Genomic DNA, 27,833 nt, shown 5'->3' with positions numbered 1-27,833 from the left:
GGCTGCAATCAGCTGGGGGCAGGGAGCAGATTCAGTCTCCAGCCCATGTCAGTGCAAAAGACTGAGAGAGTGTTGTACCTGGAGGACCTGTGATGGTGTGGGCAAATCCAGACTTGCCTCCTGTCGATGCTGCACCACAGAGAGTTGCAAGCATGCATACACATGTGTCTACACACAGCTGTAAACATACACACTTAGCCCTCTCATAACCCTTTTCCTCCAGCAACTTACCTACTCCCACCTATGGCCAAATCTAGAGGTGATAATCAGGGGTGGGCTACAGAAGTGAGTTACTTTCCAAAAAATCAATGAACAGAAAGGGTTTAGCACCCCCTCTCTCATTGTACCCATTTGACAAAGATAAACATTACATCTGAATTTCACTTTATTGTTGCTAGCTCATGGTCCTACCTGACCCACCTGTGGGCTTAGCTATATGGAGCTGTATGCTCTCTCCCTTTTCCTGACATGTGAAACTGCAGAATCAGCCTCCTTTATCCACACATCAGCTCTCACAGCTACGTAAAATGCTCCATTTGCAAAAGGTTCAGGCAAGGACTGAGGAGTCAAGACGCCAACTGCACACATACTGTAAGAGCAGCTTAGTAGTCATGCCTGGGTTGATCAATAGCAATACAACCGCAACACATCATTAACAATCCTTAAGCAGGATTGGTGCTCATTTATAATGTGAATTGACAGGGCAGCTATGGGAGGCAAGCAAACACACACACACACCCCTCCCTTCCTCACCACTTGTACAACTTGCTGAAATTCAACCAATTTGTATTTCTGCTACAAAGTTTGGAAGACACTTTCTGGTTTCAAGCAAATCATTTTCACACCTCCCAGTAATCTCGTCTTGTGCTTCACATTACCCAGTCCTGTTCCTTTTGCACAAGCAAACCTCTAAAAAGTGCAGAGGACAGAATCCTGAAAAGGAGTGAAGAAAGTTTACAAGAAACCACGGCCCCATGGGCAATTCAGCCTATGGCAGAAGACAGAGGTTTCTTTCCCATGCCCTCACAGAGCACACGTTTCTGGCTCCAATGCCTGCTCCCTACCAAGCCTGCACAGAGTATATAAAAACCTCTTGCAGCCAACCTGCATGTTCAGCAGTCTCTAATCTGCATGCAGATTCCCTTCTGCACTGATATGAAGATCTCAAGAATTCTAGCCTTGTCCCTTGAGGCTCTCCTTCTATGCTTTTTCACCTTCCTCTTGTGTTTCCCCAGACCTGGCTAGCTGCTTCAAGCATTGTCGATGAAAGTTTTTACCTGTTTCCAGCAAGATCTAGCTTTCTCTTCTCTCCTTACCACATGCGACACCCCCACCCCACCCCCACGGTCGAGACCTCAACCTCCCTTTCATCCTCTTCTCATCAGTGGATTGAATTCATGAGGTTAAATATGGCTCCAGTGTAGCTTTGAGACCCTGATACTACAAATAATGGATTTATTGCTGTTGGTGCTGTAGGAAATGAAAAAGCATCTCCCCCGAGAAAGGGTTATGTTAGACCTGCCCAATCACCCTCCTTGCTCATACAGAAAGATTACAATTCTCCCTTCGTAATGCTACAGCAACTAGACATGCATTATATACAGTGATTACAATGCTGCAAAAAAGCTAAGAGCAGATTCTTCCCTCCCAGTGGATAAACCTCAACAACAGGCCTGGAAAGATAGTTTTTGTTGTTCATGTTATAATTCCTGTAATCCTATGAATAGGGATGCCCAAGGGATTTCTGCTGGAGCATCTTCCAAAGATACCCAAGAGGACTCCAGAAGAAGTTGCATGAAATGTGGTATGGTAAGAGAGTGCAGTGGTTGATGTATTGCTCCTTCAAGGTCTGAGTTGTCCGTTTTGGACACTCTCTGTGGCGATTTCATGGGAATATGGTGGTTGGTCATTCTTCTTTCTCAGCTTCCCTTCCAGGTGGCTGGAGGACTTGAATATTTTGCAGAGGATGGGTGTTAAGAAGAGCTGGAAAGCTTTCCAAAACTGTAACGGTGGGGCAGAGGGCAAAGGAGAAAGAAAGCAAGAAATACAAAGATTCTGCAAATTAGACATATATTTGCAAGCTCCAGCTGCTTAAAAGGAGGTTGTTCCCATGAAGGATCCCTAGGTAGAGTAAAGGGAAATTACAGAACAAATTCTAGAATTGCATGAGAATCACACAGCTTCCCATAAGGCTTGTAGAGGGTGCAAACCGGAATGAGGGCACCGGGTATTAGTTGCATTTTGTAGTGCATACATGGTATGAAGGGAGAAACGTTACAGCTCCCAAGAATAGGTGGCTTGGGCCCAAGTAAGGCCAGAACTTGGCAAGACCCACTTAAAGTGCCCAAAGGTGGCAGCCATCTTGATTTCCATCAACCAAACCCCAGCAGCTTTTCCGATGATCTACTCCTTAAGCAAATGCTCAGCAGCAGGAGAAGGAGGCCAGGGCACCAGTGTCAAACCCTCACACAAGAGGCACAGTGGCTGAATGGCATGGGAAGGGAGAGAACAGGAGAGAGCATCTAGTGTGTTGTGGAACTTATAATTTTTCAAGAAATAAAATAAATAATCATCATCATCATCATATCAACAGGCCTGAACCTGCAGCCACATAATGCTGTAAAGTTCTTATCCAAGTCACATGATGGGCTCAGAGACATGGGGGGGGGGGAATAAGAGAATATACAGCAAGGGTACCTCCTACTCAACTGCTCCAGAGGTCTCTTTGCCTACCCTAATTTCAGGTGGAAAAGAAAGGAATGCAAAGGAGCCTGTGAAAAGGTTAGGAAAGAGGTAACCAGGCTGTGTTGCATGGTCTCTCTCCCTTTCCCCGCATACCTCACTCACACAGAGTTGCCCAGTCGGAACTCTCACATTTAAAGGAACGCTTCCTGATGAGAAGCAAAGGGACATACTAACATCTGAATCTCATGGCAGTTAGCCACAGATCACAATTTTTAACATGATTCTTAAGTGAGAGAGGCATGTTCAGAAAATAAGCCCAGGGCAACAGAGCCGTGTTGGAGAACAGCTTCCTGGCTCACGGAGGATACCGAGTGGCTGCTGCTCGTGTAACACACACACACACACACACACACACACACACACACACACACACACACACAATTATTTACACTGTCTGCAAAGTGCTGGTTTTGGTTTGTCCCCACTCAAGCACTAAACTTCAGGGGGGCAGGGAAGGAAAAGCAAGCATGCTAAGCTGCTACTACCTCGGCCAGCTGTCCTCCAAATATACAGACCTATGTTGCAAACTATGCATAAAATACTGTGGAAGTTTCATTCGTGTGTTAAGCAGTGTGTGTGTGTGTGTGTGTGTTTTCATTTTGGTAAAAAGTCCTCCTTGAGAAGTGCATTATGTCTCGAGCTCTCGTGGCTCCAAGGATGAGTGCTTTGCCCCTCAAGATGGAAAACATGAATCCCTCCCCCTTCCAGCTGCCAGAAGAAGCCGCCATCATGATGTAAGTAACTGGATGTTCTTCAACATTTCATCAAAAGCCTCCTGCGAGGGAGCATCTGCGTTCTGGAAGGAGTCCTTGATGCGGCTGTAGAGACTAAAAGACTGCAGCTCCAGCCAGATGAAGCCAAAACGGTCGTCATCAAACAAGACAAAGACCCCGGGTGTTCGCTCAGGGCTAGTGAAGCCATGGCCAGCTATGAGCCCCGTGCCGTAGAAACTAAGAACAAAAGAAAATAAAGGATCCAGTGATATACCTCCCACAGGAAAATCCAGGCATCACACACCTTGCCCCATCAAACAGAACTGCCAGGTTACCTGGATACAGAGATTTCCAAGAATTAACATGTCCTTGCAAGGCCTATGCTATGCGACTTCCAGAGTTTCAAGCTCCCTATCTCCTCTAAAAAGCATTAATCCAATATATGCTAATAGCTCCAACCAGAAGTTCCTCCCTGCTTTACACCCTGATAGAGCAGCAGCTCTTTTCTTGTAAAAATTGGATCTCCTGGAAAGGGCTGGAGGCGGGGTTATTTTGTGTTTTTCTTTCTCTCTTTTCAATAATATTGTATTTGCTGCATTAAACAGTTTTTATTTCCACCAGATTATTATTTTTATTTAAAAAATTGTGCTTTATTACTGCTTTGTTATTTTCTGGTGTTATAATGTTATGATCTGGTAGTGCTTTCATCGTACCTTGGGTCAATTTTCTTTTTAAAGGGCAGGACAGAAATCATAATCATTGGAGCTTCTGTCATACATTGAATTAAATAAATGAGGGGAGGGGAGAGAATATTTTCTTTTCTGGGAGCAAATACTTTATAAAATATTGGGTCTGGCTGAACTGGACAGAAGCCCAAAGAATCTTCATGGGCAATTTGTTCCACATCCTCCAGGGATGCCCCTTGAAACACAACTCTTGGCTTTTCATATTTACCATGCTCTGCAGGTCCGAGGGTAATCCTCATTCCTGGATGCAATGCCACCAGGCAGCACAAAAGGGCATGAGGCTGGGGGAGATCCCTGGGCCATGGCTCCCTCTTCAGTTGCAGGGCCTTCTGCTCCTCTGCCTGCTTCCTGCTGAGAGGGGCCTGGCTGTGGCTGCTCCTCCTCCTCTTCCTCTTCCTGGGCCTGTGGCTGGTGCTCCTTTTCAAGGCTACCCTCCTCCTCCTCCTGCTGCTGCTCTCGCCGCACCTGCTCCTGCACTTCCAGGACAATGCGGGAGAGTTCACTGAAATTGCTCAGGTTTTCAATATCAGGCAGCTGGATGGGATGCGCCAAGTCAATCTCCACTGTCTGCTGGCCAGCTGGGATGTTAGGGTCACCCTGGAGGATAGGCAGGAAGGAAAGAGAGAGAGCGGAATGACTTTGCTATGAATGCTAATGGCCACTGACTCCATCCCATTCCAGTGCCTCGAACAGCCTCCTCATCCTTGCCAAACCAGTTTCTCCTTGTTCCCTCCCCAGACCCTTATTTGAAACAGAACACATCCTGAACTACTGTGCCTTGCCTTGCCTATATATTGTGGTACTAGCAAATCTCTCTTCTCCACTCTGTTCATCACTTTCAGTAGGTCTTGCCCACTTCCTTTGCCCTGCTAGTCTAAGAAGCTGTACTATTTGTTTACTAATTGAGAACTCGTGTAATGTAGTGTTTAGTCGTGATCTAGAACTTGGGAAGCCATGCTGTACATTATGGTGTACATAATTTTATAAACTTCTATCTTGCCACCTCTTACTCACTTTTTCCTCAACTAAAACGTCCCAAACGATGCAACCCTTTTCCTCAAATGGGAGTTGCTCCACTCCCTTGATCATTTTGTTTGGCATGGCAACCATGACAATACATACTTGAACAGAGAAAGCCAGATGCTCACTGTGATTTTAGTTCCTTTGGCCTTTTTTCCATGGAAGCTGAGCATGACTATTTCAAGACCATGGCTCCCATATGTCCCCTTGAAAAGGCCTGGCTTGATGAGATCAATGGCACTCCGTGGAGGGAGGTAGATGCGTCTGTATGTCAAGCAGTTGCTGGAATATTAAAAAGAACCACAGCTTGATATAATGCAGGTAGGCCACAACCTGTTTGGTGCAATTTCTGAATCACTGACAAGGCATGCAGTTTGGCATCTGACTAGATCACCTTCCCTGTTTTAAAAGCAATGATGCCTTCAAAAATCAAAACTCTAGCTCTCTTGCATGTTGAATGCAGCTTTGCCATGCGTGAGCAGAATCTGAAAGGGACTCAAATTAGCAGAGTGAGTTTCTGGTAGGGAGATGATTGAAAACCATGTTGCTGCGCACGTTTGGCCTTCCCTCTGTACCCACCATAGCTACTATTTCTTAGACTCAAAACCCATCTGCTCCCTCCATTCCTCATTGTTATGGTCTCCATTCACTGTCATTCCCTTGCACCATTCCAGTTCTTGCCAAAGGCATCTACAGCTTTTGAAGATGGGGAACAGAATTTGCCAAAACAAACCAATTCATGGTTCTAGCATTTATTTTTATCTGTAAGCTTCCTTGAGTCCCACTAGGTAAAAAGTTGAGGTAATAATAATGATAATAATAATACTTCTGCAAACCTTTGGGCTCACCCAAGTCTGCTGATACCTCCTGATCTTGTGAATGGATGGTACTGTTTAGGGTACATAAACAATGGCATGTAAACCAGAACATAAGGAATTACGATGATTACAAAGGCATCGTAAGTCTCCACTGTTCTCTGAAGCAAAAAGCAACCACACCTAGATAGTGCACCCCTTCCCTTTCAAATGTTATCACTGTTTGGGGAGTTTGCAACTGTACTGCTTTACTTGAACAATTTATTCTAAAAATACAGATTTTTCTCTCTCTTGTTGACTGCAGAAGCAGCAGAAGGAAAGAAGGGTCCTTCCCCGCCCCTTACTCATATTGACTGGTATAGATGAATTTCATCAAGATGAGCTCTTGCATGTGCTCATGGAAGATGTCTTCTAGAGTCCGCCCCCACTCCTCTCGCAGCCATGTCCGGAACTCCTACAACAGCACCCCAAAGAGAGAAGCAAAGTCAATGAGTTGCAATTGCCTGGGACCCCTTCCTCCAATAAGAAAGCACAGGTAGATATGGACAAGAGGCAATTGCTTTCCTCTGGTTTCATCAAGCTGCTCACCCATTAAATGCCCCTTCCTGTTACTGGACTACAAATTCTAGAATTCCAAACAGATGATCCATAAACTGATCTGTTTGCAGAGCCAAAGGTAGAATGATTTCACACATTTAAACACAATAACTGGGTGCTTCCAGACACAAGCCTTCTTAAGGCCATTGTTTGTTGACTGTGAAACCACAGCAGATCTTCCAGACTATTGTAAATGAATCCCCTGCCCCAACAGTTTTTTTTGTTTTGTTAGATTTTCTATGTTTCAGGTGGTGGAACAGACAGGTGGAGGAAAAGGCACACAGCACTTTCAGAAGAATGACACCATCATGTGGAGTCGCAGTAGAAAACACTGAACTGTGGAGAAGCCATCTCTTACACACATTTCCAAAGCTTTGTTTCAAGCATTTGCTTTAAGATGGAAGAATAAAAAAGTATCTGCTTCTGCAAGCATGGCGTCGTTTTAGTGTTACGATACGCAGTGAACCCTCAGAGGATACAGATAGCCTAATTCATCCTAATGATCTTGCTGCAGACAGCATGATTACTTGTCAGCCATGGAAGAGGATTTCTCACCCCACCCCCAGAAATTCCCAGCCCTGCTTGCTTCTTGACAATGAGCTGCTCGATCATGAGGCATATTCGTGCCAGAGCACAGCAGCAGCATTTCAGCCTTAACTCTGCATTGCCAACTGTGACTTTAATCCCCAACCGCAGATAACTGTCTCTTCCTCCCTAGTCGATACAGGGCAACAGAGCCTAATTCATCAAGCCTCTCTGTGTGCCTGTGAACATGCCTAGGCCTGCACATGTGCAGTAAAGACCGAAATAAAACATTATGTGAGCTAACTTCCTTCCCAGTGGCACTAAATTACCACATATGTTGAAAAGGCCCTCTCTCATATGAACAGTTGCTGGTGGTAACCTTTGCTAAAGGCCAAGTTTTTAGTGCTTACATCAACAATGTTTATACAAAGAAGACATCGGAAGCTCGTCTTAGAGCAGGTCTCCTCCCTTCTCTTGGAACCTTCGTCTCAAGGTTTTCCTGGGAAAGGCGGAACAGCATTTTCCTGCCTTCTCTATTTTAAACAGGAGTGCCCAAAGGTCATGCCAGAGGTTGTGTGCAATCTCTCTCTCATTCCTCTGCTCCATTTTCAGAAGCAGCCTTATATTATTAAATGAGGTGGGGTCAAGGCATACCGCCACCACTCCTTGCAAACAGATAGTTATGTTCCATGTGCATTTCTCCCAAGCTTTGAAAGTTATTTGCCAGGCAGTATGGGGAGAAATGCACATGGAACATAGCTTTCTGTTAGCTGCACAATCATTTGGATTGTGTCCAGAGCAATAAAAGTTTCAGTTCTTTAAGAGCCCAACTCAAGGAAGCTATAAGTCACTCCCTGGCTAGCAATGCAAAGCATAGACCACACTGAATGGCACTGAAGCACCTGGACAGCAGCTGACAGTTGAATCAACAAGTGACCTTTGGCTTTCAGGTGCTGGGGGAAGAAATCTAAGTCATGGGAAGTTTACTCAAGAAACCCTGAATCCTACCCCTGCTGGGGCATTAGAGTATACTATATGGGGGGGGGGGCACAACAAGTTGACAACCCCTGCTTCATCCAACAAGCTGAAAAGCAGCTCAGGGTATCTTCATTACACAGGGCCTACCTCTTGCCTTCCTCCTGACATTCGGTGGTGATCCGTCTGGTTGCACTTTGTTGAAAACTCATCCTTTTTCACAATCTGTACATATTAAACAACAGTATTAAGCATTACAGGGCATAAATCCTCAGTGAAAACAGACCCACAAACAGGCTAAAAATTACCCTGGCACAGAAGACCTTAAAAAAACAAGTGTTTATTTTGCATGTGCAGCAGAGTGGATAGGTAGCTCACCTGAATATGCCCACTGTGGGGTCCCTTGTGGCCATACATGCACTCCACTGTGGCACTCTTTCTTTCCATTAAGTGGATCCTGAAGAGCGGCTTGACTCTCATTGGATCATCCACATGAGGGTCATGTGGGGGTAAGTACATCCAGCCAATAATGAACAAGCCATCTACCTGTCACAGACAAAGTAAGGAGAGTCAAAACCTGCTTTCTTTTCAGTCACTGTAGCACCTTAAGCAAACCCCTGCTCTATGCAACATGGCAGAGCCTCTATACTCACCACTACGTTCAACAGCCCCCCATACGGACCGATGTCTGGCTGCCAGAGTCCCAAGATGTGCCGGTATCTGTGGAGCACTGGAGAATTGAAGAAAAAGCAAGAGATAATCAAAAGGCACACAGAAAGCTAAAGGGAGGGGAAATACTGAAGCAAAGGGAGAGTTTCAGTGGTGTCAAAGAGCTCCCTGTACAGCAGGGCTGTATGTACTTGGCAATAAATCCAGACACCAAGATTCTATGCCCTGGGTGTATCATACAAATTAAAGAACCCTTTGCACCTATTCTACTCATTTTGTACAATTTACTCTACTTCTCCAAAACACAGGGAAGAGGAAGGACTGCAGGACAGTCAAGACCTCACTTCAATATTAATGGGAATCTCAGAGATAACAAAGGTGTATCTCTCAATTTAAAATGAGAACTGAGAAGCAGCTTGGGGAACAAACTGGATCAGAGCAGCAGAGTGTAGTGGTGGGGAAGAAGATTTCTTAAAGCCCATCCCTCTATGTCATTTCCCTGGTTAACCCTTCCCTCTGCTAATAATTTTGCTGGGTGTGTAAGAGACAAATACACAAATTTCTCTTCAGTATGGCAAATAGCAGTTGGGTGCGTGTGTTGGATCAGAGAACATCCCCTCCCACTGTGCTCCTGCCTTTACCTAACTGAGTCCCTTCCCCTACCACTGCTTTTAAGCTTTGAGAAAAGCCATCCAAAGATATGGTCCTGGATTTCCCAACTTCACGCTTTTCTTTTTTAGCCCCTGCTTTGGCTTCTTCAGCTCTGGCAATGGGAGAGAAACATTGACCCAGGGAACCTTCTTGCTTTTCCCTCTCTTTGCCCCAAATTCACAGCTTGTAGCACTGCCCTCTTCAGTAGTGCTGACTGCTGCTCTTTCGCCCTCAGCCATGTCTGAGGCAGGGAGAAGGGTGCTGGCACTTGATCCTTGTCCTAATCATCTCTCGCCTGCCTGTCCTGCAAGCTGGGGGAGGCTCCACAGAGAGCCAACACTGAGAAGAGGAAATGGGCTCCTCCCCAAGGAGTTTAAAGGGCCTTCAAACTATGCTTCCACCCCCAAGGAAGAAATCTCACTAAAGTAAAAGTAAAAAAGGTAGAGAAGGCTCTTTCACCACCACTGCAGTCATCAGAAACATATTTTGCATTAAAGAGGTCAGGGTGTTATCATTACACTACTCAAGGGAGACGCCAGTTAAAGCAGTGCCTTGATCAAAATAAAGGACACTTAATGCCACCATGCCCTTTGCAAGGGAGGCCTCTGCAAAGGAAAAGGCTTTCACCAAAGGGATGTTTATGAGCTGCTTTCTAAGAAAACTGACAATCCTCACAGAGAGGGTTTGCTCAAGACAATACGTTAAGTCACGCAAACATACCACTGTGAGTATCAAAGTCCCCCTGAGCTCTTGAGACACTTCACTGAAACTCCCTCTCACAGCAGAATGGAGTTAAGAAGGAAGGGGTTATCTGGAGCTATTCTGCCTAAAGTTAGGGAGGAATGAGAGGCAGCTGAACACAGGACAGAACACAGTTGTAGCTGTGGAAATCAGAAGCACAATTTCAAAATAAAAATATTAAAGTGAATGAGACAATGCATTATTTTGATGAGCACTCTGTTTCAATAGGTCAGCAATCATCTGGGCAAGGGCAAGGCACTTCTTTCTGTTTTTATTTGGGATTCCCAAGCTGGAAGAAGCAGCTGTCAAATACTAAAAGCTTTGCTTCTAGCATCTGTAATGCTCATTGGTCAAACAGAGGCAACTGCTGTAAAGCATCCACTTTGCATGCAAAAGATCCTAGGTTCATCTCCAGGTAGAGCTGGGAAACCCTGAAGAACCACTGCCAATTGGTGTAGACAGTAATAAGTGAGACTAATGATCTGATTTGGTATAAGGCAGCTTCCTATATTTCTGAATGGTGACTAGCCTCACTTTCCAATTCCTTACAGGAAGTGCAACTGAAGAGTCACTGGAATGTGAGTCTACTCAGAGAAGACCCACTGAAACTAATGAACCTAAGTTAGTCATGTTTATTAACTTCAACTGGCCTATTCTCGGCAGAGTTACTACTGGATGCCACCGACTGAGTCAGCATAGTTCATATCCCCATACGACTGGGATCAGGGGGAACTAAGCAAGACTGAGCCTTAGCACTTTTAAAATCAAAAACTACCCACTAAGCCAGAGGAACACCAAAAAGAGTCTCCTGTAGCGCACCCAAGCTCATCCATCCCATTGTTTCTCAAGGCCCTCACAGGACAAGGTTGCCACAGGTTCCCAGTAAAGCCTACCTGCTTTACAGCCCAGTTCAGAGGCTATCATCAAGCTAAAAGAAGGGTCACCTCAGAAAACAGCATTCCAAATATGTTCCTGTCATGCACACAACAGTTTAGCTTATGTCATAAGGAAAAAAGCCCACTGTGCCATTGGAATAGCTCCCATTCATAGAAACATAGGAAGTTGCCTTATACCAGGTCAAACTGTTTTTCCATCTAGTTCACTGTTGTCCACTCTGACTGGCAGCTGCCTCTGGCAGAAGTCTTGCCCTCATCTGCTTTCCTAACCGTTTTTTTTTTACTGGATATGGCAGGGTTTGAACCTGGGCTCTTTGACATGCAAAGATGGTACCCTGACACAAAGCTTTAGCTCAGCCAATGTCAGGAATATGCTTCACACAGAACTAATGCACTGAGCAACCCAAGTTTCAGATATACTTTTGCAATTATACCTATAGAGCCTTAAACAGCTCAGGACCGCAGTACCTCAAGGATCGCCTATTTCCATATGAACCTACCTGGACTCTGAGATCATCTTCTGAGGCCCTTCTTTGTGTGCCTCCTCCACAAGAGGTCCAGAGGGTGGCAGCACGAGAATGGGCCTTTTCTGCAGTTGCTTCTCATTTATGGAATTCTTTACCCATGGCGTCTTCATTATACACTTTTAGGCACCAGCCAAAAATGTTCCTCTTTAACCAGGCCTTTAGCTGACTGACATCCAATGCCCGTTTAAAATGTGTTGCAGAGTAGGGGTATTATTGGGTTGTTTTTGTTTTTATTATATATTTTGTGTTTTTATATTGTGATTTCATGTTGTAACTACCCTGAGACCTACGAGTATAGGGTGGCATACAAATTTAATAAATAAGGCAAGGCAAAATAAAATAAAATAATGTGGTCAGGGGGATAAAAGGCAGAATAAAGGGTTAGGAGCTTGTGCACTTCTAAATGGGACCTTTTACAAGAGCACATCTGTCCCTCTGCACACCTCTGATGCATTTCAATCTTACTGGCAGTGTTTATTTCTTTAAGAGGCAACAATTCCAGAGATGCAGCCTTTTCCAACATTGCATTTCCAATTTGGGGGCAGCTGTGTATGTTAAATGGTTGCTCGGCTTGCAGCTCTTTGAGAGCTCTTTGAGAGAAGACCTGGCCTGTCTCCCAAACCCCCTTTCCTTGCCAGGGGATGGGACCTGAAGTAAGAGCCTACCTAAGTAAGCTAAGCCAGTATCTGAGGACCCCTGACTGGGAAGTCCCTCCCAGTTGCTTCCTGGCTGTAGCAAGAAAAAAAAAAAAGCAAAACCACAGACTATTCATCCTGAGGGTTACCGTATTTTTTGCACCATAACACTCACTTTTTTCCTCCTAGAAAGTAAGGGGAAATGTCTGTGCGTGTTATGGAGCGAATGCCTGCAGGTGGCGGGGGGGATCTGCTGCAGTCGTGAGCAGAGGATCCATGGTTCCCCTTCCTTCCCTCCTCCGTGGTTACAAAGCATGGATCCACATGGATCCTCAGGATTTTTGCATTGGGCTACTCCAAACTCACTGTCAGATCACATGTCTGTGGCCACAGCATGAACCACAAAAATCATATATCCACTATTTTGTTTAGAATATATATTTTTTTGTTTTCCTCCTCTAAAAACTACGTGCGTGTTATGGTCTGGTGCATGTTATAGAGCGAAAAATACGGTAATTGGCATTTTGGGGAACCCATGACCTAGAAGCATGTGAGCATCACATGGATGGAGCAGTGTGAATATAATGTGGATTTCTGAGCAGCTGCCCAGGACAGAAGGACTTGTTTTCATAAAATAAAGTTTCTATTTCACAGTGTCTAAAATCTTCAGACTGTTTAGACTGTGCTTCTTTCCTTTCACTATTATTTTACAGAGCTGAATACAGTGGTGCCTCGCAAGACGAAATTAATTTGTTCCGCGAGTTGCTTCGTTTTGCGATTTTTTCGTCTTGCGGAGCGCGGATTCCCCGGGTATTAACGGCTTTAAGAAAAAGGAAGCAAACCCGCAAGACGTTTTCATCTTGCGAAGCAAGCCCATAGGGAAATTCGTCTTGCGAAGCAACTCAAGAAACGAAAAACCCTTTCGTCTTGCGTGTTTTTCGTCTAGCGAGGCATTCGTCTTGCGGGGCACCACTGTATGTAATAGGCAGCCTCAAGATCCATTTTGGACCAAAATGAATGTACCAGCAGTGACTCTCAAAAATCCACTGATTTATTTTCCAATCAAACTCACACAAGAACCAGATGACTCAATGAAGAACTCACTGAATAAAGCAGCTTACCAAGGGCTAGGAATACAGAGTTGCTGCTCAATATTTTTTTCCTTCTGTTTTTTGGTTTTAAAAAAAGCTACATTATTTCCAATTTCAGAATTCCAGTTTATGTTTTAGGGACTGCTACCCTTGCTGAAATGGAAAAACAGCACACACTTACATGGGAAGACCATAAGTTTCTGGCTTCCCAGCATGGATGTCACAATTTCCCAGAGCTTTCTTTGCTGCTCTAGAGGATCCTGAGTTACTGATCTACATCCCCTTGAATCTCTTTTTGGGATGGCAGAGATGCTTTGTCAGAAAGGAACTGCTTTGGGATCCAATTCAAAAGGGTATCACGCTACAGGCAATGGCTCTTTCCTCTGAACTACAGTGGTACCTCGGGTTAAGAACTTAATTCGTTCTGGAGGTCCGTTCTTAACGTGAGGTACCACTTTAGCTAATGGGGCCTTCCACTGCTGCCACGCCGCTGCTGTGCGATTTCTGTTCTCATCCTGAAGCAAAGTTCTTAACCTGAGGTACTATTTCTGGATTAGCAGAGTCTGTAACCTGAAGCGTCTGTAACCCGAGGTACCACTGTATTGGAGACCTGATCAGAAGCAAGAAGTTTTCTCACTTGGCTTAAAGACAGCAGTATTCTTGTTACAGCCAGGAAGCAACTGGGAGGGACTTCCCAGTCAGGGGTCCTCAGATACTGGCTTAGCTTACTTAGGTAGGCTCTTACTTCAGGTCCCATCCCCTGGCAAGGAAAGGGGGTTTGGGAGACAGGCCAGGTCTTCTCTCAATTGTGCAAGGTAGGGGGAAGGTCAAAATCAGCAGCAAGACTCCTTTTTCACTGCTCAGAAAAGGCTCCTACTATATCTTACCTGCTTGAAAAATGCAATGGAGTGAGGTCTCTGAGGTAGGGATCTACAGGATGTTAGGTGTCCACCTTGCCAGAGGGGTGGGCAACCTTGCCCCTCATGAGTAGATTTGTGGATGCCTTTCCCTGCAATAACCTGGCATATAATTCTATCAAACAGCTCCTGACTTGATGCTTCAACTTTTCAGCAGTTTCTTTTGAGATGCCAACATTTCATCTTCCTGGGTCTCATCCCCTTCCCCTAGTGTTGATACAAAACTCTGTGAGTGGGACTACAAGGCTCTACCCAAACTCTAGCCACCCTCAAGATGGTGCCATCTGCTCCAGAGACCCACAGCTACTGCTACCTTATTTGTTTCTAGCACTGCTTACTCCTATACCTTGACATAGCAGTGGTGGTTAGCATTCTTTCTTAGTCTGCTGGATTTGGCACCCGCTGCTCTCAAAACATATCCGTCCCGCAAATGGCCCTGGGAAGCTTAGCTTGTCAATTAAGTGGTGAAGCAGGCACACTCCATGCTAACACAACGCAAAAAACATTTGCCAACGGAAGGTACATACGGCAGGTGTAAACATCTCTGTATTCCATGTGCTCGTAGTCGGGAAGGATTTTCATAAAACGCCCTGATTTCACTCGTGGATTTATACCTGAGCAGACACAGCAGGGTGAGTATGAGAACTCTGGTCCTCTTTCTACCACCTCTTCTTACCACCACACCACCAGATGTTTTCAAACTTGGCATACTATTGTAGAAATGGAGGGTGGAAGAGGCTGGTCTGAAATAAGGGGCACCAGGGATGATCTCTTGCAGAGTTTTTTTTTAATGAAATAACAGGAAATACTTTTAAGGGATTCTCTTTAAATCAGCAAAATATGGCTTACAGGATTGACTCCTTCAGCTCATGTTGCCAGTTGAAGGGTTGGGGATATTCAAGGATCTATCCTCCAGACAGTAAATTCAGTGTGTGTCCCTACAATAGAAGCACCAGACTTATACATCACTGGGGAATGGGGAGCTGCTAAGCCTGCTAATCATAAACACTCATGTATTAAAGAGTCACACAGAGTGCTGATGCCTTTTTAAAATGTATTTAAGTTTAGAGAGATGGGAAATAGAGGTAATGCTGTTCTAAATCTTGACATTTCTGGAGTGCATGTAAGTGCTAAATGAACTAATCTCAATATGGATTTACAGATAAGAGAAACATTGCTATTGACACACAGCTCTGCTGCGGTCTAGACTACTGAGTTGCTCAAGTTAAAAATTCACTTACAAATTCACTTACAAATTCAACAATGAAACTCAAAAAGGATCCCAAGCGCTTGACACTTACGTTTGGCATACACATCTCGACAGGACACTCCTGTGATCTCCAGCTTTCGCAGGTTCTCGCAGACACCATATTCTGCAATTAAATAGGTCAGGTCATACCATCTGCTGTCCAGAGGTAAGGATGTCCAGCAGCCTTTTCCATTAGAATCCTTGGAGCTTCCACTTAAGAAAGCCCTTGCAAGCTTCCACCTTGATTTTTAATCACACTGGCACTATCAGCTCTAGAATACAGTCAAAAAGCAACAAAAAGCCCATCATCTCCATGTGTTTTTCAATCTCTGTTCTAGCAGTCATATTTGTTGTTTTAAGTCCAGAATATAAATTCAACTTTTAAAAATGTTTCCTAATAATTGCTGAAAGTGTAAACAGGTAGATGGATTTTTTTTTCATATGTGGTGCACTTGCAAGAAAGCGAGGGTAATTTGGGAAGTAATACATGACAAAATAAAAAAGATGTTTAAAATGAGTATATAAAAAAAAGCCCAAAACATTTCTGTTAGGAATCATAGGGGCAGAAATCCCAAAAAATGTTAAAGTTGTTTATCAGCAGCTAGGATTCTATATGTGCAGAAACAGAAGATGTTCCAACCAAAGAAGAATGGATAAGTAAGATAATGGACTATGCAGAACCGGCAAAATTAACAGCAAAATTAAGAGAATCTAATGATGAGTGTTCTATGGAAGAATGGATGCCTTTTTTGGACTATTTAAATAAATATTATACTATGATGAACTTGTGAGTAGGATTTGAGCTATGAGCAACAGAAGTAATTAATTATAATATTGTGATTTAATACATAAAAGATAGGGTGCAGCAGAAGGGGAGAAACAACTCCTCCATGGAAAATGGGGTGGTGCAAATGCTGTGGAGACAACATGAATTGCAAAACAATATGGACCTGGACAGGAAATGGACACTGGCTTGGAGGAGTGTAGACTGGAAAAGTGAAGATGAATAATGACTGAAAGGTGATGGATGGTGGAGAAGATAGACACAGATGGCAGCACACACAAGATGAAAAGAAAGGAAAGCAGCTTATCTTTGTTGTTATGAGAAAGTAAGGGTTCACAGGGGTTTTTTGAATCACGTGTTGAGGAAATCACTATATGGTGTATGGGATAAATATGGGATAACCCTGGTGGTTATCTCCACTTGAAGCCTTCACAGGAAAGGGAAAAAAAACATGAATAAGAATTGGGAAACATACAAAGATTTATTAGAAGAGGATAAAAATCAGCTAAAACTGAAAAAAAATCTTACAGGTTAGTTACAATACCACCAATTGAAAATCTTTAAGGCTGATAAAAAATAGGTTTTGTGATGGAAATTTTGGAATTAGAAAAAGATTTATTAAAAAATAAAGAAAAACAACTTTCCAAAATGTACAGATTATTATTAGATTGGGAAGTAAAGGAAGAAGAGGTAAAATCAGTCATGGTTAAGTGGACGAAAGATTTGGTTACAATATTCAAATGGAGGAATGGGAATTCATGGCCTGTTCACTATAAAAGAAAATTTTATGAAGATGCTATAGATGCTATACAGGTGGTACATCACCCCCAAACTGTCCAAAATGTACAGAACCAACTCAAATTTATGCTGGAGGTGCAGAGAGTTAGAGGGCACGATGTACCCCATGTGGTGGGGTTGCAAAAAAAAATAAAGAGCTTTTGGGAACTTATATACAATAATTAAAAAAAAAAAAAACCTGTTCAAAATAACGTTCAGTAAGAAACCTGAAACCTTCCTATTAGGCATAATGGCATCAGACATCCCAAGGGAGAAAAGAAGGATTTTTTTTTTTTAATGCAACAACGGTGGCAAGGATGCTGATTGCCAAGGGATGGAAAGGAGATAAAACTCCACCAAAGCAGGAGTGGCAAGTAAAAATGCTTGATTACATTAAACTAGCATACTGTATATGACAAAAAAGATTGGAGATCGATCAACCCAAAAGTTCAAAAGAGAATGGGAGATCTATAGACAATATTCAGAAGAACAGTGTCCCCATATAAAAACTTTAGAATGCTTCGAAAAACACTCAGAATTGATTACGGTATAAAGAAGTCAAACAAGATTTAATAAAGACAAAGTTTATTGAAAAATAGAGGCAAGTAATTAGGAAAACAAAGAACCCATATCAAGGAAGTCGGAAGTTGATGGTCAGAACATTTTTGTGAATTTGTGATGTATTGTTCTACTGTTTTTTGTTTGTAAGAGATGTATCGTGCTGCTTGTGTTCATCTTCTTTCCTTTTCCTTTTTTCAAGCTTTTGTTGTGTGTATGTTTTGATTTTAAACCAATAAAGGTTAATTTAAAAAAGAAAAAAGAAAATAAAGAAAAATTAATATAGAAGTAATAAGTAATGCTTTAAAGTGGATAACCTCTTTTGTTCTTTAAGGGACTATGTTATTGTTATGTAAATATATGAGCAGGAACTGATCAAATAATAATTAATAATTGTAAATTGAATATAATGTAATTTCAAGCAGCAATGGGGGCGGGGAAGAAGGACACACCTAGGACGAAGAGTGGGAAGTCAAGTTTTTGGGGAAATTGTATTAAATTTGATGTAATTTGGCACTGATTTATTAAAAATTGGGAAAACTAATAAGAAAAGGAAACGAAAAAGAAAAAGAAAAGGAAAACGGGGTGGGATGTTGATAAAAAGAAAGAGAAAAGATGAAATTGCATCTTGATTTTATAGATTAAAAATATTGAAACTTAATAAAACTCATTGGGGGAAAAAGCTTTTAAAACTGGGTTATTCAGCTTCCATTTCCACTTCTATAAAATGACATTAATGGCATACCAGTGCATTTTGGAACAGACTCTGCCCGCCCGCCCGCCCGCCCGCCCGCCTTCCCCGTCATGGTACTGACTCCACGTGTATATGACTTAATATGTCTTGTTTTACTAGGGCTGCCAAGATTTGCAACAAAACAAAACAAAATCATGGCATGGCAGGGGATGAGAATGTTAGGCCACAACACATGGCTAGTGAGCTGCAGTTGACTTCTAAGGGAACAAATTGTGGCAGCTGCTTTTTACTGTAAATTTAAACAGGACTTGTTGGGGGGGGGTGCGTGATCACATATCTATCCCCCAGCATCAAAATTCTAAGCATTCAGCAGGATTGGTCCTCACCAATCCCATGTAATGAAGGATCCCTGAGTGTTTTGGAACATGGGCACAGTGCAGCCTGCTCCCTTGCCAATCAATGCCATGGCAATGGCACCCTCTCAGTTCATTGCACTGCGTATTGCTGGATGTTTCTAACTATAAACACACACAAATGGCTTTTGCTACATTTTGAAAAAGAAAAACAATTCACAGGAGTTAGGTCAATTTACAAAACTGCTACAACCACCATGGGGGAGGAAATAAATGACAAAATGGAAGGCACCCACAGCTACTACAGACCACATGCCCGTCTACCAGTACCAAGAGTCTATTTGTTCCAGGCTTTAGATGTACTAGTTAAAATCAGACCAGCTTTCTAAAGTAGAAGATTTAAACTGCAGTTTTACACTTCTAGCACCTGCTAGACATCAGACACCAAAGATCGTCTGACACAAAGCTCATCCAAAATTACAGCGGCTGAGGGTTTACCCATTTCTAAATTAGTGATCACAGCCTCTGACTTGCAGAAGCCATTTCAGGGCACACCATATGATGTGTTTATTTGCACATACCTCTAAGAGAGACTGTCACACACTATTTTAAAGAGAACCTGGATTAGAAACGGAGATATGAAAGCTAAGAGCTAAATGGGACCTTAAACCTACGTTATGGGAACAACAACAGAATGTCTAGGAGCACTTTTTTTATAACAATACCTGTAATGTTGTTGTTGTTTAGTCGTGCCCGACTCTTCGTAATACAAAGCTCAAAATGAATGAATTGCAGCTAAAATATTATGTCCATTTTTCACATGGTCTAGTCCTTCCCCTGCTCACCCCCTAATATTCTTAAGGGGGGTCTCTTCTCCAGTCTTCAGAGAGAAGCTGGAAGTGGGGAGGCAGAAAAAGGTCCTCCTTTCCTTCTACTCTGCAGTTTTAATCTAAAATCTTAGGTGCAGTACTGTGCCCAGAGCTCAGAAACTGCTCGCACTAATGAAATTCCCTGTCGCAAAATGCGCCTAGAACAATGGGAGTTTCAAACACTGAGCAGAACTATAACACAACTACAGGTTTCCAAGATAAGGGGCAAAAGACTTTTAGATCTGGGTGCAGGTTAAAACAAGCACTCTGGGCATTAGTGAGTAGGTCCCTTAGCAATGGCTGGCAAGAGGAACAATATGAAGTGGAAAAGGTCCATTTTTTTAAAATTGTACCAAGAAGCTGATCCAATCAAATATCTCTCAATAGGCTCAAATGCACACAGATCACCCTTGTATCTGAAAAGTTACTCCTTTAACTCACACCAAATTAAAAACAAAAACAAAAAACAAAGCCTGTATTTATATAAGAGTAAGCTATCCAGTACCAAGACAACAGTCCTCAGGCTTTGCCAGTCTTGCTTTCTCATGATTCAGATTTGCTCTGATAATTTAATAGCTACAAGGGGCACCAGTATTGTTAACCCAGCCCTATTTTATTTTTAGAGTAGTCAGAAGTTTAACTGAGCAATGCAACTTCCAGCTGTGTGTACAGGATTGCAGACTTAATCAATGTACGGCACATAGCAGTTTTAAACATGTTAAAGCAGCCTTTTCCAATCTGGTGAACCATTACTGTTTTTCTACTATGCAGGATTGTTGTAAGGTTTTAGTGAGATAATGTATGTTAAGTGCTCTGAATACTGTAAAGCCAAGTATAATAGTCATTTATTCTGGATACCGGGGGTAGTGGGGTGGGGACTGGATACTGGGGTAAAAATCTCAGAGTATTTGACATAGCTACAGACCTCTAGAAAAATCAATATCCTTTTTGCTTCTTACAATAGGCTGTTGCTTTTTTCTGTGATAAATACTGCACTGTTACCCTTAAGGCTATTAAAACACACAAACAACCACTCTCGCTGTTGCATTTCACCAGAGAAAATTAAATATTAAAGCTGTTCTATGCAGATAGAAATGTATACTCCTAGCAACAAACAGAAACCACATACTACAATCTGGACATCTTCCAGGGAGATTAGGGTTCAAATCCCCATTTTGCAAAGAAGCTCACTGGGTGACCTTGGAGAGGAGAAAAATACCCGCTTCCTGAGCTCCTTGGATGACAAAAATCTGATTAAATTAACAAAATTAGAGAAAATAGCCATGCTTTAAGTCTGTACTAGCAGGAAAGGCTGAAAGATCCGAGGGACAGTGGACCGGCCCCCTGCTGAAAAAGTTTGCTGACCCCTGCACTAGGACTTTCCTATTAGCTATCAGGTGAGGGCCAGGCTTATTCCCTCCATTTCAATGAAGTGCTTGCGCAAAGTGCTTGCGGTCAGGGTGGAACAGCTGGTTCAACTGCAGTCTAATCCTAATAGCTTCAGTCACCCTGTCTTGCATTCTAAAGCTACAGGAATCTGCAAAGCAAGTTGTCTGTTAGCCATTCATGCCCTCTGTTGAACTCAAGCCACTATTCACTTTGCCAGGAGGGCTCACTGCCACACCCTGGACACTTTCTTTTAAAGACAAAGGTCAAATCACTTAGCATTTAAAAACAAACAAATGGAGCATGGAAACTGTTGATTAATCAAGGTAAGCTGAGCTACAGGGAGGAGAGAGAGGCGCCAATTTGCTTCCACGCCCGGGGAACAGTCAGTACCACCTATTTATAGCTTTGCCCGAAAAGTGAATTGAAATCCACAGCTCCACAAAAATCGCAGAATCTACTTACTCGCAAACTCCAAAAAAGTAAAAGGGAACAAACATACAGACAACACAAAGTAGGCAGTTACCAGCATGACCCACAAGTGTACTCCAAGCCGTCTGGAATTGCTGCATTGAGTGCCAACTGCCATGGTCTAGTTCAGGGGTCTGCAACCTTTAAGACAAAAAGAGCCACTTGGACCCGTTTCCGAAGAAAAAAACAACTGGGAGCCGCAAAACACGTCATTATAAAAAATAACTTTTTTGTCACTTTTTTATTATTTCTTTGTTTGACCCCTCAGAATTACTCCTCCTCACAGAAATAAATGTTAAATTAACAAGTTACCTTTTTGTGTGTGTGTGTTCTTCACTCCCCTTCAAAACAGTGACCAGCGTACATGCCCCCTTTCAATGCAGTGACCAGCGTACATGCCCCTTACAATGTAGCGGGCGGGCGGGCGGGAAGGTGACGTCGGGACCGTGCGTGACTAATGCACACACTGCCCCCATGTGATGTCACAGCCAGTACAGCGCCCGCCACAGTGGGGAGTGTCGGGGCGCACAATGCGCCTCCTCCCCTCGCTAGTATCCGCCCCGGAGCCGCGGCAAAGGTGTAAAAGAGCCACATGCGGCTCCGGAGCCGCAGGTTGCAGACCCATGGTCTAGTTGCCCACATGTGCTATGAATCATCTAGTTCAATTCCCTGCAATGCAGGAATAGGTAGCTGTTCCATATGGGAATCAAACCTGCAACTTTGGTGTTATCAGCACCATACTCTAACCAACTGAGCTATTCACGCTAAGTTGGACATGCTTGGGGAAATCTCTCTCTTCTTGATGAACTACAAGAGAGAAACAAAATTAAAAAATTCCTTCCAGTAGCACCTTAGAGACCAACTAAGTTTGTCATTGGTATGAGCTTTCGTGTGCATGCACACTTCTTCAGATACTGTAACTAAAAGAGAGAAAGGCCATTAAAAAAACTTGTAATTTCTGACACATGGCAGAGCTTGGGTTTTTAAGGAGGGAAACCCTCTGAGGACAAAATAAGGCCATAATAAGATGCTGGCACATTTAATAGTGGGCGGTGGTGAAAAAGAAATAAACATTTCTGTCTTGGTGATGATTGCAAACCTGACTGCAAGGCAATTAGGGGGCTTCAGAGACAATGTTACCTGCATGAATGGGATTCTGTCATAAGAAGCAGAATTAGGCAGCATCTGCAACATGTGGCTTCTATATAAGCACTTATATTAGTGCCATATTACAGCAATACAAAATGCTGTATTGAATGGCTGTGAAGATGGTAAAATCACATTCTTTGTGGCTAAAATATTGAGTTTGATCATCTCACACTCAAATATGTATTTCTAAATGGAAAATAAACAAATAAATAAACATGAACCACACTGGATGGTAACCATGTCTTATCTGACTCCAGCAGCTTGCATGCCAGTAACCCAAAACCTATTATCCCACTGTCTGGCATCTTAGCTCTGACGTCAACCCAAACCAGAAGTTAAAAACACCAACTCCACCACTACCAACAACTGTGCAATATCAAAGCTCTCTAGATGTACCTGTGGTTTGGGTCTGCCAAGCATGGTCTGTTTATGTTTATTTGCTGCTTTCTTCATTATTTTCTACATTAGGAAAAACATACAATGATTCAAGCCTTTCTCATAAAAGAAAATGGCTGATTAGTTCCAAAAAAAGGGTATAAAATTATATCCAAGAACAGACAATCCATATTTAACCATAAATTAGGTTATGGTTTTTGTTATCTATTTTTTCCTAGCTCCATACAAGCAGGTCATTAGATAATAATCTGTATTGGCAGGGCAGACATTAAGACCCTTGAAGATTTAGATGGACTGCTTTATGGATGGGGGCTATATTAGATTTAGACAACCAGGAATATCCCTTCCAGCTATAGAAAAGGCTTAAGGAAAACAGAGCTTTGTACCCAATTTAGAAAACTGATGAGGCCTCTGTGTACAACTGCCATGACATTCGGTGGCACAAAGAAAGATGCCACCCCTTTATTTTCCCCAATAACTGTGATGGAACTAAGATGGCACTTGCCCAAAATCATGCCAGGCAAGAAAGAATGCAGCAAGCTGAGGCAACATGATGCAAAATCCATTTAAAGTGTGTTCCAAGCCTTTCCACAAGGATGAGTCAATGTTGGCAAATATCCTCAAATGAGGCTATCAAACAAATTAGAAATAACTTCTTGCAGCTGCAGACAGCATTCTTAATGTACCCAAAGTCTCCGGCTCACCCAAATGCAGTTTCTGGCTGCACTCAGATGTCCAACCCCAAAGTTCTTCTTGGCAAGGCCAAAAAGCATGACTTCATAGCTGGCAACAGATACAGCTGGTGTGGGTCCTCACTAATGGGCCAGAGGGCATGAATCCATTTGCAATATGAAGAAGAGGAACAAAATGTGCATGGCAGGATGTGATCTTGCTGGGAAATGTTCAATAGAGCACCAATTGAAGCAGGCAAGCAATCCCCTTAAATGTATTGTGGTTGGGGTTCCCAAATTTAGCAATGCGGGTACAAGATGCATGAATGACACCTGCCATCAATGTATCCTTCATACCACAGACTTCACCCTAGTCTTTGAACTCTCAATATCATCTTGGCCCTCATATTTCCCAGGTGAGCAAGGAAGCACTCTTCATCCCAAGTGTTGATTTGAGAAAACTGAGGAGCTACTAAGGGATACCTCCACGCCTGGGTTCATCACTCTCAATCCAATAGCAAGCTAAGATTGCTGGCTAATCATCTTATAAATAAAAGCTGGTGGGATGGACCCTTTAACATGTAAACAATATGTATAGTTGCCTCATGTTTTGCCAACTTGCAACTCACCAAGCCAAATGACTCCCATCCAGGGACAGCCCAGGACACTTTGCCACTAGAGGCAAAACAGAAAATGCTGCCACTGCATGCCTGTTGTGACCCACCTGAGTACCCACTGCCACCCTGTGCCACCAGGTGGGTGTGCAGCAGCAGGCACACAGGGAAGGAGGCAGCAGCTGGAGTTTGCCACCCTAAGAAAACTGCCTCATGGGCAGGTTGGCCCTGAAGCTACTGAAGGGTAGCTTCCTTGTGTTATTTGCCACCTATAATAAAAAAAAATTATAATTGGGGAGATGGCCAAGTACCCAACAGTTCTCAGTACATAGTTGCTGGGCTGTTCTTAGCTTGCTGCAACACAGTTGTACAGGCCTAGTTTATACAAAATAAAAAAATTCCTTCCAGTAGCACCTTAAAGACCAACTGAGTTAGTTCTAGGTATGAGCTTTCGTGTGCATGCACACTTCTTCAGATACTGAAGAAGTGTGCATGCACACGAAGAAGTGTGCATCTGAAGTATCTGAAGAAGTGTGCATGCACACGAAAGCTCATACCTAGAACTAACTCAGTTGGTCTTTAAGGTGCTACTGGAAGGAATTTTTTTATTTTGTTTTGACCATGGCAGACCAACACGGCTACCTATCTGTAACCAGGCCTAGTTTATGTCATTGGTTTGTGATTTACATGTATTCGTACCTCATAAGACTGAAGTGGAGTTCTATAAATGCCAGCATTTTACATTACTAGAGCAGTCTATAAAAGAGTTGGTGTCAAAACTAGTCTCTACCTATTTTCTGGATAACTCAGTATTCTATAAGTATTTTTTTATCAGCAATTTTTCTTGTACCTCAGTTTACAAGCTAGATACAGCAGAGCCTTCCGCTGGTCTACTTCAATTTGTACTGAAGCCTAAGTTTCTAGACTACTTTCTTTCCCAGTGGCTCATAGGACTTGAGATCCATATTTTTGAGAAGAGCTTCTCCTGAACTTCCTGAATTCTATCTTAACTGTACTTCCACTAAATCTTCCCAAATCCACCTATGTTTCCATTCCTGCTCTCTTCGCTCTCGTCTAATTTAGGCTGCCCATTTTTAGGTATGCGCCATGCTGCTGATATGCTCAATCTTGAAACATAGATGTGAATGGTATTACAAGAATTACAGAATCACAGGATAGGGAAAGACCAGGAGGGCATAAATCAATCTACTATGTCAAGGCAGAATCCTCCATGCCTCAGCTCCATTATCCTTTTAAATTTGTGTGTTGCACAGTTGTTATGCTGTAAACTGCCTTGCAACCTTCTGTTGAAGGGGTGGAGTAAATAATTTCTAAATATCCCTTCACAAGTTTCAAGTTAGGCTACAAACAAACAAACAAAAAAAGCTCTGGTACTTTAAATAAAAATCTGTTTGCCTTTAAGGTGCCACCAGCCAACCCTTTGCTGTTTTTTCCATCTGAACTACCAGCATTCATTTCCCAAACAAAAACACCAGTGCCACATGGTATCCTCTTCTGCTGGCATCATCTGACCTAGCCAGGCTGTGAACATACCATATATTTAAATCACATTCAAAGTTCCTCCCTCTAAGAATCCTGGGGACTGTTAAGGCCAGGTACAGTATTGATAACTGAAGATTAACTACACTTCTCAGGATTCTCTGGAGTGGTGGAATTTCCTTTAAAGGCACAGTGTGTATGCAGCCCATGACACCCACCATTGTTTGGTGAGATTAATGAACTCACCAGATTTAAGGCTTCCAACTCTCTGCAACTTGAGCCTTATTTTCCTCTATTTAGAGGCTTTGCCTCCTTCCTTTAACCTGCACCCCTTCTGCAGCTCCTCCACCCAAATCAGCTCTCTTCATTACTGCTTCCTCCTCCCACCTTAAACTTCTCCAAGCCTTGCAGAGATCCAGGTCTGCGCATCTCTCTGTGGGCATGGACAAAGCTCCCCTTGTACTCATGTGCTATATTGGGGGGGGGGGAGAGATGGGGAGCGGGGATTCGGGTCGCCTCAGAAATGGGAGCGGGTTGCTACGTACACACGGAGGGAAGCTCACCTTCCTTGCACCTCCGGCGCCAGATGGTGTCGGTGCGGAGGATGCGCCTAAAGGCGCTGCAGACGAGGGCCAGGTTGGGCAGGTTGGTGCCGGGCAACGAGCCGAATATTTGCACCAGCAGTTCCGGTGGGAGGTCGAGGAGCGAGAGCGGAGCCCGGCCGCGAGGGCTGCTCTCGGCCAAGGCCGCCCCCTCGATACGCTCCTCGGCAGCGTCGTCGTCCTCCGCCGCCGCCGCCTCCCCGCAGCCGCCGCCGCCTCCCTCCTCAGGGTCCGTGTCTGGCTCGCTGCTGTCGCCCGCCGTCCCCTTTTGCTGAGCCCCCCGCCGCCGGCAGCCCCGCGCCGGGCCCACGCCGCAAAGCCGAGCGCAGACCGCCATGACGGACCGACGGGGCGAGCGCCTCAGCTGCGCTTTCTCCTCGCTCGCGCTGACAGTCGGGGGTCGCCGGCACGCATCGGGCCCCGCCTCCCGGCCAATCGCAGGCGGGATCCGCCCCGTGGCCTGCAGTCCTCCGCCAATCCAGCGCGCCCTTCCCGCGCCCTCATTGGCTGGGGCCTTTCGCCAATCAGGGCCGCGGTCTTCCCTATCCTTCAGGCTCCAGTCCGGACAAGGCCGTCCCAGCCCTTTTCCCTTTCCCTCAGCCTCCCTACTCGGTTGTTGGCTGTCAAGGTGGCCACGCCCTCCCGAGCTGCTATTGGATGAAACGCAGGCCCGCCTGGCTACGCCCACCCGGCCGTAATAGATGCACTGCAGAATACGCCCGCAAGAAGGGAATCGAAAAGCCCCGCCTCTTTGGCCTTGTAGCTCCGCCTTCTTTGTTTACTCATACGGCTAGTCCTGTTCTTATTATCAATGGAGTTTTTAAAAAAAATTTTGCCCGAGAGGCAGAAAGTGAAAAAGCCGAGAGGGAGAGAAGGCCCTGTAAATAATCGACTTTGGATCATTAAAACCTTTCATTTAGTGATCCAGTGCTAGCCTGTTTTTGAAGCGGAAAAGATGGCCAAATGGTTGAAGGGCGGGGGGAGGTGGAATTAAAAATAAACTCGGAGTTAATATTTCTGCAATTACCTAAATCCAGAGCATGGTTAAGTAAGTTGATGTCCGAGTAGCATCGCCGTGTGAACTCTTTCTACGCAAAATGGCACAGCCCCAGTGCAGCCGATTCTACACCTTTGCGCCACATCGTATACATAGAATCATAGGCGCATCGAATTGTCGAGTTCGAAGGATGGGCGTAGCGGGGCAGAACCTCTATTAAGTATTTTTATTGATTTACTTGATCGGGAGGAGCAGGAATCACAGTTAAGCATCCGTGCTAAGGTTATGTGTGCTTGTTGTCTTCGTGGAACAGTAAATTCTCCTTTGCAGTTGCGCGCTACAAGGGGTGGGGCAATATAGAGGCAACAGTTAAAATGTCGCATTCTTCTCCTTTTTACGACTCTCCTCCATACTGTAGTTACTTCTTACCATGAATGGACGGCAGCGTTTGCCACCCCCGAATCCACCAGCATTGGTGACTAACGGTAAACTGAACGAGT

The 27,833-nt window shown here is 43.9% G+C and overlaps 1 protein-coding gene across 2 annotated transcripts; it reads right to left on the bottom strand.

Moving 5' to 3' along the window:
• Nucleotides 1-1,438: 1,438 nt before the first annotated feature.
• FBXO31 (F-box protein 31) lies at nucleotides 1,439-26,705 on the bottom strand. Of its 2 annotated transcripts, XM_081872069.1 has the most exons (10): nucleotides 26,298-26,705; nucleotides 15,565-15,636; nucleotides 14,791-14,877; nucleotides 8,790-8,866; nucleotides 8,515-8,682; nucleotides 8,287-8,361; nucleotides 6,384-6,493; nucleotides 5,353-5,506; nucleotides 4,413-4,801; nucleotides 1,439-3,695 (listed from the first exon to the last, which is right to left on the bottom strand). In XM_081872069.1, the coding sequence occupies exons 1-10, from the start codon at nucleotides 26,671-26,673 to the stop codon at nucleotides 3,473-3,475; spliced, it is 1,731 nt and encodes a 576-aa protein (XP_081728195.1). In that variant the 5' UTR covers nucleotides 26,674-26,705; the 3' UTR covers nucleotides 1,439-3,472. The 2 variants fall into 2 exon arrangements, with proteins under 2 accessions (XP_081728195.1, XP_081728196.1); XM_081872070.1 differs by lacking the exon at nucleotides 14,791-14,877.
• Between the last annotated feature and the right edge of the window lie 1,128 nt (nucleotides 26,706-27,833).

The sequence above is a fragment of the Podarcis erhardii genome (assembly GCF_964252035.2).
Source record: "Podarcis erhardii genome assembly, chromosome: 7".
NCBI classification, from domain to species: domain Eukaryota; kingdom Metazoa; phylum Chordata; class Lepidosauria; order Squamata; family Lacertidae; genus Podarcis; species Podarcis erhardii.
This window is presented reverse-complemented; position numbering and strand designations above follow the sequence as displayed.

What these genes read in the sequence shown, in the direction of transcription:
- FBXO31 (XM_081872069.1), bottom strand. Translation starts at nt 26,673, where the DNA reads ATGGCGGTCTGCGCTCGGCTTTGCGGCGTGGGCCCGGCGCGGGGCTGC. An exon ending in TCGAGATGTGTATGCCAAAC is followed by an intron (nt 14,878 to 15,564) that starts GTAAGTGTCAAG and finishes GTGTCTGCTCAG; the next exon opens with GTATAAATCCACGAGTGAAA. An exon ending in CCAAAGGAACTAAAATCACA is followed by an intron (nt 4,802 to 5,352) that starts GTGAGCATCTGG and finishes CCTATCCTCCAG; the next exon opens with GGTGACCCTAACATCCCAGC.